This window comes from Mya arenaria, chromosome 10 (genome assembly GCF_026914265.1).
Source record: "Mya arenaria isolate MELC-2E11 chromosome 10, ASM2691426v1".
NCBI classification, from domain to species: domain Eukaryota; kingdom Metazoa; phylum Mollusca; class Bivalvia; order Myida; family Myidae; genus Mya; species Mya arenaria.
In genome coordinates, this window is record NC_069131.1 from 10,104,277 (window position 1) to 10,118,406 (window position 14,130).

Sequence of the window (14,130 nt, forward strand, 5' to 3'; positions counted from 1 at the left end):
ATGACTATGCCCCTATATCTCCCAGATCCCAGCCTGGCCACTGACTGTCCGGATGGCTGGATGGCGTTCAACACTTCATGCTACTTGTTTGCACACGACAATATGCACTACGTAGAAGCAGAGGTAAGAATACTTTATAATTTGTAATTTCTCACCCAGGAAGATTCTTGAAAAATACTAGGCCGTAGCAAACCAGCGGGATAACTAGTTTCCAAATGGTTGGAAATTTCGACATATAGTAGAGATTGTTTTTGTTTTAATTGTCGTTGGGTTAATCCTGAGTCAGTGCAGATTTTCGAAGGGAATATTATAACCATACACAGTATAACGTTATAGAGGGCGTAACTTAATTAGGGGCGTCATCTTTTGACAATTGAAAATTATTTGGTTGAAGGTGTTGGAAGTAAACAAATATGCCCGAAATGCACAATTTCGGATTAGAAATTGGGGGAGGGGGTGGGGGGTGGGGGGTCATAAGTGCAATGATTGGGGTCCATATACATAATTTCGAGGTCACAGCAAACGGCATCGTAACGTTACGGCGTTCTTCCAACACCTTCATTGAAACATCATGAGGCTCACAAAGGAACGTAAAGACAGTTGGATGACTACTTTATGTACCAGTCAACTGTAACCACGACATCCAAGGTCTGGGGGTATACCGGGGATAGCCGGGTAAATGGGCCGCGTTTTTACCATCCCGGTGGCCCCGCAGTGCCGGGTGAATGCGGTGGTTTTGTATTCGCGCCAAATATAGCGGAGAGTGTGCCTGACTAAGAGTCCCTGGGGGCATTTGGCTGGGAAATGACCATCAGTTAGTTCCCGCAGGGCGGGGGTTTCACCTGGGCTTGGCTAGAGTGAAAGTCAAAGTCCACGCGATTTCCCGGACCTGGAGGGGGCTTGGCTACAATTGACTGGTGCATTAACAACGAGATCAATTGTCATGCAGATAATAACAACCTTTGTGCCTGTGCGATCGAAGAAGTTATGCATGTTGGTTTAATAAGATGGCGTTGAGGTGTCATGCGTATTTATAGTTTTATCTTCGTTTAATTTAACTTGTTACGTATCGCGTTTGAACGACTCGGTAACTAGTTCAATCTACTGACGTAACGTTTGAACGACTCGGTAACTAGTTCAATCTACTGACGTAACGTTTGAACGACTCGGTAACTAGTTCAATCTACTGACGTAACGTTTAGCTATTTTTGATATAGTAAATACAAACTTGATAATGATATTTGAAGACTGATGCAATTCAGCCCAACGTAACACAGACTCTTTAAAAATTATAATTACAAATCGATCTAAATCATCTTAACAAAGTTGGCATGTATAAAGGTTAATATCAAATTAATAGCTAGGTGGCTATAACTCCCCCAGTTTAAAGAGCGCAAAACTATCGCTAATATTGTATTATTTGGCTTCGCTCACTCCGCCCATTCTTGATCATTAAGATTTTAACTCGTGTTATCTAACTTTAACTTATAAGAGTAGGCGGATTCAGCGCAGCATATATTGTATTCTTATACCGTTATGCGTTATTTTTATCGCCCGTATCAGAAATACTGCGAGCACCTTCACTCCCACCCCGTGCGTATCGATTCACAGGAGGAGAGTATATTTCTGACCAGCTTTCTGGCCGACATCAAAGGTAACTTTAAATGGAAACCTTTAGCATTTGTCACATAATCAAAATAGTTTATAGAAAACTCATCTCGAAGACGAAATGATCGTAATTTGAAAAAAGTAAAACAGAAAATTACGAAATTCGATCGGTTGAGTTGATATTATCCGAACTCGTATGGTAGTAATCAGACTTTGTATCTTCAAATTCCAAATGTATTGAACACACTGAGGTGTTCGTAGTCCCAATTAATTACTGGATATATAATCTCCCTTTAAATCATATTTGAAGTGTCAGTAAAAAAACGTTATTTTGTGAGAGAGGTGGTGAGAAAATTTGACAACGAAATTAGCGAAACTTATACTGTTTTCATGTTTATGAAAATGTCATATCCTCTTTCACATCTGTTATTTTTATTGTTTGTGATAAAGGTCCTTAATGCCCTTAATAAGGCTATACCGGATGGTATACCGGGTCCTAAATGTACGTTGATGTAACAATCATATAACAGGTGTACATGCTTCAGATCCCTACCACTGGATTGGACTGAACGATGACGTCATTGAGGGTCTGTGGAAGTGGCACGACACGGACAAGGTCCCGACGTTTACGAACTGGTATCCCGGGCAACCGGACGGGCATAGAAACGCGAACTGTGCCATTATCCACGCCTCACTGCATTATAAGTGGAGCGACCAGGGCTGCCAGGAGAGCTACAAACCTCTCTGCGAGAAAGTGTCAGTATATACAGATTTCCATCGACACGAGAATGTGTCAGTTTATTGTTCAGAACCTTGTTTGGTATTTGCACTTATTTGAGGGTCAATGAACGTCTAGGATTTGCCAAATTATCTTTAGTGTATTTTCATATAGATCATTATTGATCAACTATTACGTATTTGACGAGATACAGAGACAATTGCGGTACCAATACCAGACAATTGAAGACAATATATGCCAGAACTCGGTCAATATCAACAAAACTCGCCTAATATGAGTTTCGTCCGTTTTGATTGGTTACAAAACCCGCCTAATGTAGGATTTGAGAAATGAGTCATTTTCATTGACAGTGAAACTCGCCTAATATGAGAAGTACGCTGGAAATTAATTTTAAAGGTAGCCATTTTGTTTTCCGTTTCCGACTATTTGAAAATGTTGGGCAGACACCATGAATTTGATTTTGTCCTCGGTCAGCTGTATTTGCATTCGCCCTTTTGGACTCAGGCAAATACAGCCAACCTCGGAAAAATAACTAGGCCAATATGAAAACACCTAATTAATAACATTATAATAATGACGGTGGGGTCATTCATATTTTTGTCGCAAACTGTGAGTCAATATCCGGATCGTCACTGTGATGTCTGCTCATACTTCGGAAATCTTTAATAGATAGTTGGGCTGCGGTAAAATCAGGGTGATTTAGGTGTCATCAGTGTGTGTATACCACGTGATAAATTGCTACACCGGAAGGCAACATTTTACTTCGAATGAAGACTTTAATTAACAAAGTTTACTTCACTGTTTCTTCACCATTGTAAATGAAATATAGCGCAGTCTACTCTCCATACGGAGCCCCGCCTTCGGTCCTTTACTAGTATTTGATTGAGAGTATAGTTTCATAAAACACTTCGACAAGTTTTCGACAAACCTTTCCATAAAACTGCCGTCCAGAAGGAGAACGGTTCCACAAATCAGAATTTTGTGAATGTTATAGGACGTTACGCCTTGTAACGCTTCCTTCTGTAACGGTTCCACAAATCAGAATTATGTGAATGTTATAGGGCGTTACGCCTTGTAACGCTTCCTACTGTAACGGCTCCACAAATCAGAATTATGTGAATGTTATAGGGCGTTACGCCTTGTTACTCTTCCTACTGTAACGGTTCCACAAATCAGAATTATGTGAATGTTATAGGGCGTTACGCCTTGTTACTCTTCCTACTGTAACGGTTTCACAAATCAGAATTATGTGAACGTAATAGGGCGTTACGCCTTGTTACACTTCCTACTGTAACGGTTCCACAAATCAGAATTATGTGAATGTAATAGGGCGTTACGCCTAGTTACTCTTCCTACTGTAACGGTTCCACAAATCAGAATTATGTGAATGTAATAGGGCGTTACGCTTTGTTGCTCTTCCTACTGTAACGGTTCCACAAATCAGAATTATGTGAATGTTATAGGGCGTTACGCCTTGTTGCTCTTCCTACTGTAACGGTTCCACAAATCAGAATTATGTGAATGTTATAGGGCGTTACGCCTTGTTACTCTTCCTACTGTAACGGTTTCACAAATCAGAATTATGTGAATGTTATAGGGCGTTACGCCTTGTTACTCTTCCTACTGTAACGGTTCCACAAATCAGAATTATGTGAATGTTATAGGGCGTTACGCCTTGTTACTCTTCCTACTGTAACGGTTTCACAAATCAGAATTATGTGAATGTAATAGGGCGTTACGCCATGTTACTCTTCCTACTGTAACGGTTCCACAAATCAGAATTATGTGAATGTTATAGGGCGTTACGCCTTGTTACTCTTCCTACTGTAACGGTTCCACAAATCAGAATTATGTGAATGTTATAGGGCGTTACGCCTTGTTACTCTTCCTACTGTAACGGTTTCACAAATCAGAATTATGTGAATGTAATAAGGCGTTACGCCTTGTTGCTCTTCCTACTGTAACGGTTTCACAAATCAGAATTATGTGAATGTAATAGGGCGTTACGCCTTGTTACTCTTCCTACTGTAACGGTTCCACAAATCAGAATTATGTGAATGTTATAGGGCGTTGCGCAGTGTTACACTTTTTTTAAAGTAACTGTTCCAAAACTTTACACACATTTTCTTCATGTATTCATATGGCAATATACCGTGTTACACAACTGTTAAGTTGACATTGCATATGTCACAGAAGGCAGAAAGAAATAGATATTTATAAAAAAACAAAAATACATTTTCTTCCATTTTTTTTACCTTTTCCTAAACATCCATACATCGGAATTCCATGCATGTTACAACGCGATATACCTTGTTACACCAGGGTCATGATGTTACATGATTAACATTAAACAGAAGAAAACGATTCGATTTAATAGCATCATTTGCACCAAGTTACGTTTTGTACTGTTATATTTTAAAAAGGTTCGACAAATCGAAATTCCATGCATGCTACAGGGCGTTACATATTGTCTGAACCCTTGTTACGTTTACGTACCAATAGTGATAAAAGGCACAAAAAGAACGTCCGATGTTTCAAATCACTTGGTTATGCTTGGTACTGAAACATAAATCCGCAAATCAGATAACTGTTCATGTACAGCGTCTAGGATTTTTGTCATACATGTATAATGAATATATCGTTATAGTAATTTTCCGAGTTATGCACCAGTCAATTGTAACCACGGCCCCTCCAGGTCCAGGGAATAGCGGGGACTCTGACTTTCGGTCCAGCCAACCCCGGGGACGAACAGATGGTAAAATCCCCGCCAAATGCCCCCACACCCCAGGGACTTAGGTAAGCCCCATTCCCTGCCATATTTAAAGCGAAGACAAATCCACCGCATTCACCCGGCACTGCGGGCCACCTGAAAGGTAAAAACACGGCCCATTTTCCCGGTGTACCCCCGGACCTGGTGGGGGGGGGGGGGCGTGGTTACAATTGACTGGTGCATTACTTTATCAAATATCTTCCACTGATTTCAACACTGTTACATGCTTGCTTATCTCGTAATATAAACATAGTGTCAGTACAACCACATTTTCTGTATTTTAAAAAAAAACTATTTTTTCAGCGGACTTGGTCACGAGGTTGAAGTAGTCGGCTAGCAGAATGCATGGATATTAACTAAGTACTGTCGACTGAAGTGTAATTTCCATGCCCATGAGAAATAAAAAATAATCTGGAAAAATACTTTTGCTCTACATTTGATTGTGACCCTCAATTTACGTTGTTTTACCTGTGACAAGATTTAGCAATACCATTCATGAACTGAGTATAGTTGTGATGAGGAAACAACAATCAACATTTACATTTCCTTAACATCGAATATACGAAACAATAATAAGTATTTTACAAACAGTAAATACTCCTGACTTATGAATGAATTTATAGGTTATGGGTTTTGAAGTCATAGGGTCATATATCATAATTATTATACATATAAATGTATACGTACACTATAAAAATATCTACATCGTTTGTTTCATATTTGACATTAATCTATTGTTCATGCGTCTTGAATAGAAGGCACGTCGTTAATGTTTGTAATAATGCCTCGTCTTTGGAATTCAGTCAGTGCCTTCGTTCTGCAGAAGTTGATCAGCGCTCTCTGCGTAACAAATCCGAGACTTTTGGGCTCAAGCCAGCTCCGCCGGTCTGTTCCGGCATTTATGCCCAGGATTCGCTTCTTCCTTTTCTTTTCAACTCGAACCCGCGCGACAGCAAAATCCAAAGTATAGAGGCATGAAACGGCTTCTAAACTAGCGCTTTCCTTTGAAATCGCGATCATTCCGAAGTGGATCGTGCCGGAACTTAGCTCTTCACCAAATGTGAACTCGAAGATATTTACATCAATTTCTTTTGCAAACCGAATTCCGCTGATTTTAGCGTAAATGTTTTCCCCATTTATCGTAAATCTCTCACTAATTTTGTGCAAGAGACTGTCCAGCTCAGACGAGGCGATTCCGTTAAAATCCTGAACATCACAGGTTTCATTCCACCGGGTAAAATACTCGTTCTGAAGCTTTTCTTGTAGCTGTTCAGCCTCGGTCCTGCAGATCTTCACAGCTTCCATTGCTGAACTGATGTGAGCTCTCGCCGAACCAGTGCTCGGAGTTTCGGTGCCGTTTTCAATGGAGTGGAAATAGATCGGGGAATGGGTGGGATCAATTTGAAAGCCTGCAATATTGAATAAATACATGTTTTTGCAAAGGCTGCCTGGTAGAGAACCTTGCACTGGCGTAGCTCGACGAAGGCACTTTATAGGCCCGAGTAAAAGTTAAACAAATGCAATTAAACTAGTAAGTTACTTTTTTTAAATTTCAATATATATGATGGAAAACACCTGAGCATATCCTTTATTGAAAATCGCGGGGAGCATGTCCCCAAAACCACCCTAGCAAACCGGCCCTGCACATCAATTCTGGTCTAGCTACGCCCTTGCCTTGTGTCACGTACGTAAATATCAGAAAAGAAATTTGTGATTGCGATAAAGCAGAAATTCGCAAATAGCCACTTTTTTATGCTTTCTTATCATATAAAAATCTATGACTATTTCTCTATAGTATGTTTGATGCGTTTTGGGAACAACAAATTCTTCCCTGTGATGTCCACTCATGCTGTGGATACCTTACATTTTCAGTTGGGGTGAGGTAAAATCATTGTGATTCAGAGGCTTATGTAATGCAGCGTATTGTTTATTAAATTATTAAACACGTTTGTTTTTTCGGCACCGCCGCATCCGTTTCTTCCTACCGCTCTAGTTTTTCCGATTCGATCTTTTTTTCTAATTTTACAAATCTCATTTTTTCATTCTTAAATCAACCGATTTTTAGTGAAGTGTAACCTCAAAATCAGTCTGGACTATTGAAGCGCAGTCAGCTGTTTTATGGCGGTCAAGATCGATATTGCAAGATAGTGATTTAAAGCGAAAGTAGAAATACCGCAACAACAAAAGTTCGATTTGGATAAATACACGTCTTCCTCAACGAGTTCACAACGGTAGGGAAGATACTTCAAGTTACTCTGTGTAATGCATAGGCAAGTTTGCATGTCGGTCTGTATTTAACGTGTTTTAGCGGGGGAATTTTCGTAGTTATTGAACCTCTTCATTGTTTCGTAATTGGCGTTTTCAGTGTTGAGTCTGCGCATTTCGTCTGATTATGTTAGAATTGTATCAAGATCTGGCATAAAAGTTACATTTTTCTTGTAGCTTAGTCTTTTACCTTTTTGGAAGTTAAGGACGTGGGGACCTAGTCTTTTATATATATATAATGATATTTTTCAAGTTATACTCTTAGAAATTTACTGAAATGTCTCATTATCAATTTTAATTATTTTGTCGAATTGTTGAAACCGGACACTAGGTTTTATACACACTGACCCTAGAAACCGGACACTGGGTTTTATACACACTGACACTTGGGTGCAAACTTTAAGTACTGGTTCGACTTTTAACAAATACATGAAACCTAGTCATTAGTTCGTTTCTTTCGATAAATAAAAGCTTAATGAAGTGTTGAAATGTTATTCAGATTACTTCATTTTATTGATCTTCAGCCTGTTAATAATAAGTACAAACATTCAGTCTTTCATTTTCCTTTAACAATATTTCACCATATTTAATTTTAACCTGAGGCAGCAGTAAATACTAATATCATTTATATTTATAACTCATGAAAAGCGCCAGTTAAAACGACTAACTTAAACGGGTTTCTTTAATATGTAAAGCTGTATGTGAGGCCGCATTGGTTTTAAATCCAATTATTTTTGTTCTATTAAGTCGACAAATAACATCCGTGTGTAGATCATTAATCTTTGCATTAAAATATACGGTGCTGTTAAAGTGTTTGTTGTCGATACCTTTCACTTGCTGTAGTAATCTACATGTCTCTAGTGCACTAGAAGTCTCCCCGTATGTATTCTCTTAGGAAATAGAGTCCATCTATTTCATATTTCAAACGTAAAAAGTAGGTTTGAGTTATAATGTGACATCTGATCTAAATACTCAAACAGAAAGTTACGAATCAAGTTAGTATTAGACCGTGTGCACAACACTCGTATCAAGAACAGATAAATCATCGAAGCTAAGTCTAAGAAGATGTAGGAAGAAATACATTCATATTCATGACTGCCTACATACCAGCTTCTCTGCTTCTCTCATATCTTGTCGATGAAGTGCCCATTTCGATATCCTTCAATTTAATACTGAGATATGCACAATAAAACTTATATCTGTTGGAATTTTTTAAAAATTATTTCTGAAAGAATAATTATAAAGTTCGTATGAATATTTTTCGATAATTTTCGAAAATCCCAAGCTTACTAATTATAGCTACGGAAAACCAGTTATATAATATTCCTATTTTAAGACAACTTTTCCAATTTTCTATTAAAAGTCAAGCTTATTCCGTTCGATAGTAGAAAACTCCACGCTTACTAATTATAGCTATGGAAAACCAGTTATATAATGTAACATACCTATTTTAAGACAACTTTTCCAATTTTCTATTAATATTCGAGCTTGTTCCGCACGAAACTTTATGAAACACAGGTTACAGCACTTCAGATAACATTCTAAAGGCTCCAGGTAAGATTTATTTCTACACTAATTTATATTTATCTTCATTTATATCTGCGAATGTTAACGACTTATTATCTCGTTCCCCCACGCTAAGTTATCACACACAGTCGTGGGAACGAGTTTGTAAGTCGTGGCCAAGAGATAAAAAACATTAAATCCACAAATGTCACCTCTAGACTCTAGTGAATGTATCTTAAGGTGAATTGCTTTCATGAAAATATTGCTACTAGCTACATTTAATTGACTGGCGTTTCTTTTTTAAGGTACTCGCTCATGTTTTGTAAATATGCAAATTTTTAGGCCGTATTTGAATTACGATACCAAAAGCTGTAACCCTTCAGCAAATGTTGATATTCGCTCAAACTTCGTCTTTGAGAAGCACATTTTGAGGAAGTATTTCAAAAAGGACTTTTTACACGCGATAGATACCCTGCATGTTTACATAATGAAAATTATTTTGCTGCGATATTGTGAAGTTACTATATCGACAACTTTACAGCACTACCGGTTTAATTACTAGTATATTTGAATTACAACATATTCACGCGTTAAATCCGGTTTGCATCCGGTGCGCCCATCCCCCTAAAATGGTTTGAATTTCAATATCGAAGAAAAAAGGACTAAAAATTATTACACTCTTCTTGGTACACCCAGCCGCCAACAATTTAATCTACTTCAATTTCTGCATGTCGAGGGAGGGGCTAATGTCAAAACGTTGTGCACATAAAATACGCCCCCTCTAACGTCATTTACTGGATCCACCCCTGCTATACACTCGGTTACCTGTATTGTCTCACCGTTGCCATTTTTATAAATAATGTATTACTAGTAAACAACCTACAACTATAATACAATTGTGTTACATATGATAACAGATCAATAAGTAAATAAAAAATAGCATGTTAGTGGTGAAAAGTCTTTATTATAAACTATACACATTGGTTTAAGAGATTTCAAAATGTAAAATCATACAAAATGTCGATGTCCATGTTTATTGCGATATGTTTTAGGGCGTGTCGTTAAAACCTTAATTAACACTAGCGGATTTAGAGGAGGGAGGGGTGGCTAGAGAGTAATATGTTACGCTAAATGCACCATTTCTCAAACGATAAGTTACGCCCCCTCTTATGTCGATTCCTGGACCCGCCCCTGGTTAACACATTGATGTAGGATTGCAGGCACGTGGCGGTGAATTGAAACCTATAAAACAAATAGTTAAAAAGAGTATCTCAAAAATGACCGCCGTGTTAGAACATTGGGGTTCGGAAGGTCGCAATATACCATCAGAATACGTTTTAGTTGTATCGTTTAACACTTTAAACACTGTACACATTGACTTGAACAACAGCCGCCATGAGGGGTTTAATTGAAACCGATAAAATAATTCTTCACTTTATTAAATTTTGTTTGTCTTCTATTTTTCATCAAATTTTGTTAATTTTACTAACTAATTCAAGGCGCCTTCAATGGTCTTTATGTAAGCGGGTATTTGATGTGAATATAGCGGCAATTATACTCACTCGCTATTATATAGAGCTAGATTGTATAGCGACGCGGTAGAGTGTCCGCATGCAGAGCGACAGGTCGTGGGTTCGAACCCCGACAGGTGCAGAGAGCAATTTGTGCAGTATGTTAAATTTGTCATTGCAAACTGACCTTTCTCTTCGAAATTGGAGAACGAAATTCTAAATAGACTGGGTATGTGTAACTGGGTATTTGATGTGAATATAGCGGCAATTATACTATCTCGCTTTAGGGCAAGTTTTTATTGCGACACGGTATAGTGTACGCATGTAAAGCGAAACCCCGACAGGTGCACATAGCAATTTGTGCAGTGTGTTACATTTATCAACTGCAATGTCTGTTTCTATGTTACCTTGTTCTTTGATAAAGTACCGATTTGTGATTTCGCAATATACATGTACAAAAATAACAACATTTAACCTCGATGTTTTTAGTAACGACCAAAATCTCAGAATTGTTATTTATAGCATGTAAAAACCCATATGTACATGTGTTACTATAACTAGACAAATTTTCCATTTCTCTATAAATAGTCTATTAAGCCCTGTCACCACGGTCGTTGGAATTACCGAAACCCGAAATTATGGAAAAAACCGAAACACCCTTTCATTTTCCTAAGTATATATCGTATAAGTATTTCGGTATTTTGGTATTCCACCGACCACACCACGGCCACTTAAATTGGATTTCATTTCAACATAGTCGAGGTTTCAGGTACGATTAACTTCTAAATTATCTGATTTCAATAATATTGTAATTCATTTTAAATGTACGTAGTGAAGAATAGATGAATCGAAGTGTTAACCTGCGACCACTTAAATTAATGTAGGTCAAATTTAGCTGACCAGTGAAAGGTCGGCCATTTTGATTCGTATCGATTGGCTTTAAGCATTTTGTTCTCGTTGGTAAGTGCTTTAATTTTATCATTAGTAAAACAGTATTATTTTTGTAAATGATATTTACTTTAAAAAAGTCATTGTTGCAGATTTAAATGTCTTAAATAAAATGCTGAAAGACATATGAAGAGTTTCAAAGTTTATTTCAAATTAATTCGGCAATATCTCATGCGGACCGTGGTATATAGAGTCACAGTTGAATTTAGACAAACTGTATTAATATGATCATTTCATTTATGGCAGTAGATCTTGATATGAATTTGTTTATACATGTCGATCAGAAGTTTAATGATAAAAAAAAAAATCGTTTGAATGTTCGTTAAAACTCTTAAAGCATAAAGTAGAAAGGATCGACCTATATGTTTTTCATGTTGTTGTTTTCTTTTAACTAAAATAAACTTATTTTGACGTGTGTTATATCATTGTTAACGAATGCCTCTGTTGCTTAGGAACAATAAGCAACGTTTTCCGCTCCGCGAGGGTAGCGGCGGGCACAAATAGGGGTTTTCCTGTTCATGAAAATTGTTGAGCAATTCTCTGAGGGCGTTTTATTTTTCATTAAACAGTGGCGCGTGTTACTGAATGTTAGGAACCCTGAACAAGCGATCTAGGGGGATTCCAAACAACCAGTTAGAGTGTTGTATCCATGCGACGAAAGGTCATGGAATTCCAATATTGCATCACGACGTATCAGTAAGCCGTCGTTCACTTGAAACATGGCTTCAAATGAAGAACATTTTACCAAACTGGTTTTATACTTACAAAAACCGTGTTTAAAATTATTTCGAGCACTACTTAATAAATGTGTTGAGACGTTATACCCTGGACAAACTGTTTACCAGATTCTGTTAACTAAAAAGTCGATATTGTTGAATACGAGACATGGACACAACAACAAAAACAGATATTTTCCCGTGGACGCGACTGGCGCAGACCAACCAACCAATCTCGATACATGGGATATTGGAATGTATGTGTATATTCTTACACGTTACTGCAACTGGCTGGGAAACCAGGGACACGTCATAGACATTAAGTCGCTCAGAGACGCAGTTTGTCATCTTGGTTTCCCACAAATATCTTCGTCAGATTATGAGCGGCATTTCGAAACAATTAAAAAGTTCATTCGTGACATGCTGTTATATATTGGCAATGATTCACTGGAACAAGAAATAAAGCTCGATGTGACCAATTTAGAAGGACCTCTGACAAAAGATTTTATTGAGTATGCCCAGATCTGCCACAAGCTTTACCAGGGCGATCAACGACTTATGGAAATCGTTCAAGGTAACTTACCTGTTAATTGATGTCATGTTTTTTTACTGATAAGTTAAACCACTTCGTACAGTATATACAACTTTTATTCGTTAAACTACTTATGACAGCATTTTCATCATTCATAAAATAACTAAAATTAAAAGTAAGAATCCATTTGCAGTTATTCTTTGTTTGATTATATGCTAATTTATAGTGCTAAATACACAGTAAAATAGATGAACTCTATTTGACCGTGTTTTGACTTAATTCGTATCCTCTAAACTATAGATCACATGAGTGTAACGGAATCACACGGGCAGATGTTTCAGATGTTATTCACAGAATTACAAGAGGTCAAATCGAGGCTGCCACAGAATGTACTTACGCAAGCTACTCCTCCAGGTATCTATGATATGTGAACGTTTCTGATGTCACAGAATGTAGGTATGGTGAAATGATACTTCATTGTTTTCAATTCATGCATGCTAAGGATATATTCATCAATACTTTTTTTATTGCGAAGGAACTGATTTGCACTACATAGTTAGGTGTAAAAATGTTTGAGAATGGCAGACTCCTTAACGGCAAAGGAATACTTCTATTAAGACTATTGCCAATTTCCCGTATATCCTTAGTGAATGATTGACTTACAAATCATCGATTATCTGCACAATTTTATCAATCCGAAGATAGTCTTAAAATGATATGCAAATCAATGATCATCTGGCCTTGTTTATATCATAATGCATGATAGTAAATATAGTAACAGCTCCATGTAACGATATGTCAAAAACTCTATATAAATTTAAAAGCTTTAAATTTTCTTTCTATTTACACGACCGCATGAGTTAACAATACCATTATTTTGTCTGCATAATTGATTTGCAGACAACGCATCTGTTCTCATGCGTTTGAAGAACTGCACCCCAGAGGAGGAAGACGAAGTGTCAGATCTGCTGGTTGGTTGTTTTTCTGACGTTATTCATCAAACTGAGGAGTTCCAGGTGTCAGCAGTAGACGAAAGTGAAAAACTTAAGTCTGCTGTCCGACAGGCTTTTCAGGAGTTGTGTCATGGTATGATTTTTTTTTAATTATTATGTTTTGCGTATGATTTTATTACATCGCCATTAACTCTCCAAAACCGAAAATTCTAACATTAATGCTTAAACGTTTATAAGCCCATATTTGTGGCGAACCCCGATTATTCGAAATCACAATCAATTTGTTCCTTATTAATTTTCAGGGCGAGTGAGTAATGCAGAACAGGGATGCCTCATACTTTACTTGACTTTCGATTCATTTGAATCGTTCCTGGATTTCATTGATGGTGTTTTCTCCGGAGCGATTACCGATATGTTCAGAGCGCTCCAGACAGCCATAAGAGATACCTTCAACAAACCAAATTTAGAAGTTGATGTTGTTATGAACACGAACCAGTTTACATACTGTTTCCAGTATATCAGTAAGTACGGCGTCAATGCGGCAAGCAGATCTTTCATTCTTTCATTAAGTAATTTGTTGGA

The 14,130-nt window shown here is 37.6% G+C and overlaps 4 protein-coding genes across 6 annotated transcripts in view; 3 read left to right on the top strand and 1 right to left on the bottom strand.

The window, feature by feature from the left end:
- Positions 1–5,539, top strand: LOC128204309 (C-type lectin domain family 10 member A-like). Its single transcript, XM_052905722.1, has 4 exons — positions 1–123; positions 1,564–1,654; positions 2,154–2,364; positions 5,421–5,539. Exons 1-4 carry the CDS (start codon positions 1–3, stop codon positions 5,452–5,454), a joined length of 459 nt encoding a protein of 152 aa, XP_052761682.1. The 3' UTR covers positions 5,455–5,539.
- On the bottom strand, positions 4,466–8,646 carry LOC128206599 (uncharacterized). The gene is made up of 2 exons (XM_052909179.1): positions 8,490–8,646; positions 4,466–6,526 (listed from the first exon to the last, which is right to left on the bottom strand). Exons 1-2 carry the CDS (start codon positions 8,530–8,532, stop codon positions 5,856–5,858), a joined length of 714 nt encoding a protein of 237 aa, XP_052765139.1. The 5' UTR covers positions 8,533–8,646; the 3' UTR covers positions 4,466–5,855.
- LOC128206598 (uncharacterized) overlaps positions 7,308–14,130 on the top strand; it is a 26,559-nt gene continuing 19,736 nt past the window's right edge. The window contains exon 1 of one of the 2 annotated variants that reach the window (XM_052909178.1): positions 7,308–7,348. The gene's annotated coding sequence lies outside the window, so the exon portion shown is untranslated. Of the gene's footprint in view, positions 7,349–8,844; positions 8,937–14,130 lie in introns of those variants that run through there. The other variant, XM_052909176.1, reaches the window with a different exon arrangement.
- The window catches only part of LOC128206597 (uncharacterized), a 7,673-nt gene continuing 2,492 nt past the window's right edge, over positions 8,950–14,130 (top strand). The window contains exons 1-5 of one of the 2 annotated variants that reach the window (XM_052909172.1): positions 8,950–11,168; positions 11,917–12,637; positions 12,896–13,009; positions 13,496–13,681; positions 13,851–14,069. In XM_052909172.1, coding sequence (XP_052765132.1) covers positions 12,067–12,637; positions 12,896–13,009; positions 13,496–13,681; positions 13,851–14,069 — 1,090 coding nt within the window. In that variant the 5' untranslated portion in view covers positions 8,950–11,168; positions 11,917–12,066. The other variant, XM_052909173.1, reaches the window with a different exon arrangement.

Coding starts and splice junctions, on each gene's coding strand:
- LOC128204309 (XM_052905722.1), top strand. CDS start 1: ATGACTATGCCCCTATATCTCCCAGATCCCAGCCTGGCCACTGACTGT. Junction 124..1,563: donor TGCACTACGTAGAAGCAGAG/GTAAGAATACTT, acceptor CGCCCGTATCAG/AAATACTGCGAGCACCTTCA. Junction 1,655..2,153: donor CTTTCTGGCCGACATCAAAG/GTAACTTTAAAT, acceptor TACATGCTTCAG/ATCCCTACCACTGGATTGGA.
- LOC128206599 (XM_052909179.1), bottom strand. CDS start 8,532: ATGGGCACTTCATCGACAAGATATGAGAGAAGCAGAGAAGCTG. Junction 6,527..8,489: donor TGAGAGAAGCAGAGAAGCTG/GTATGTAGGCAG, acceptor TCAATATTGCAG/GCTTTCAAATTGATCCCACC.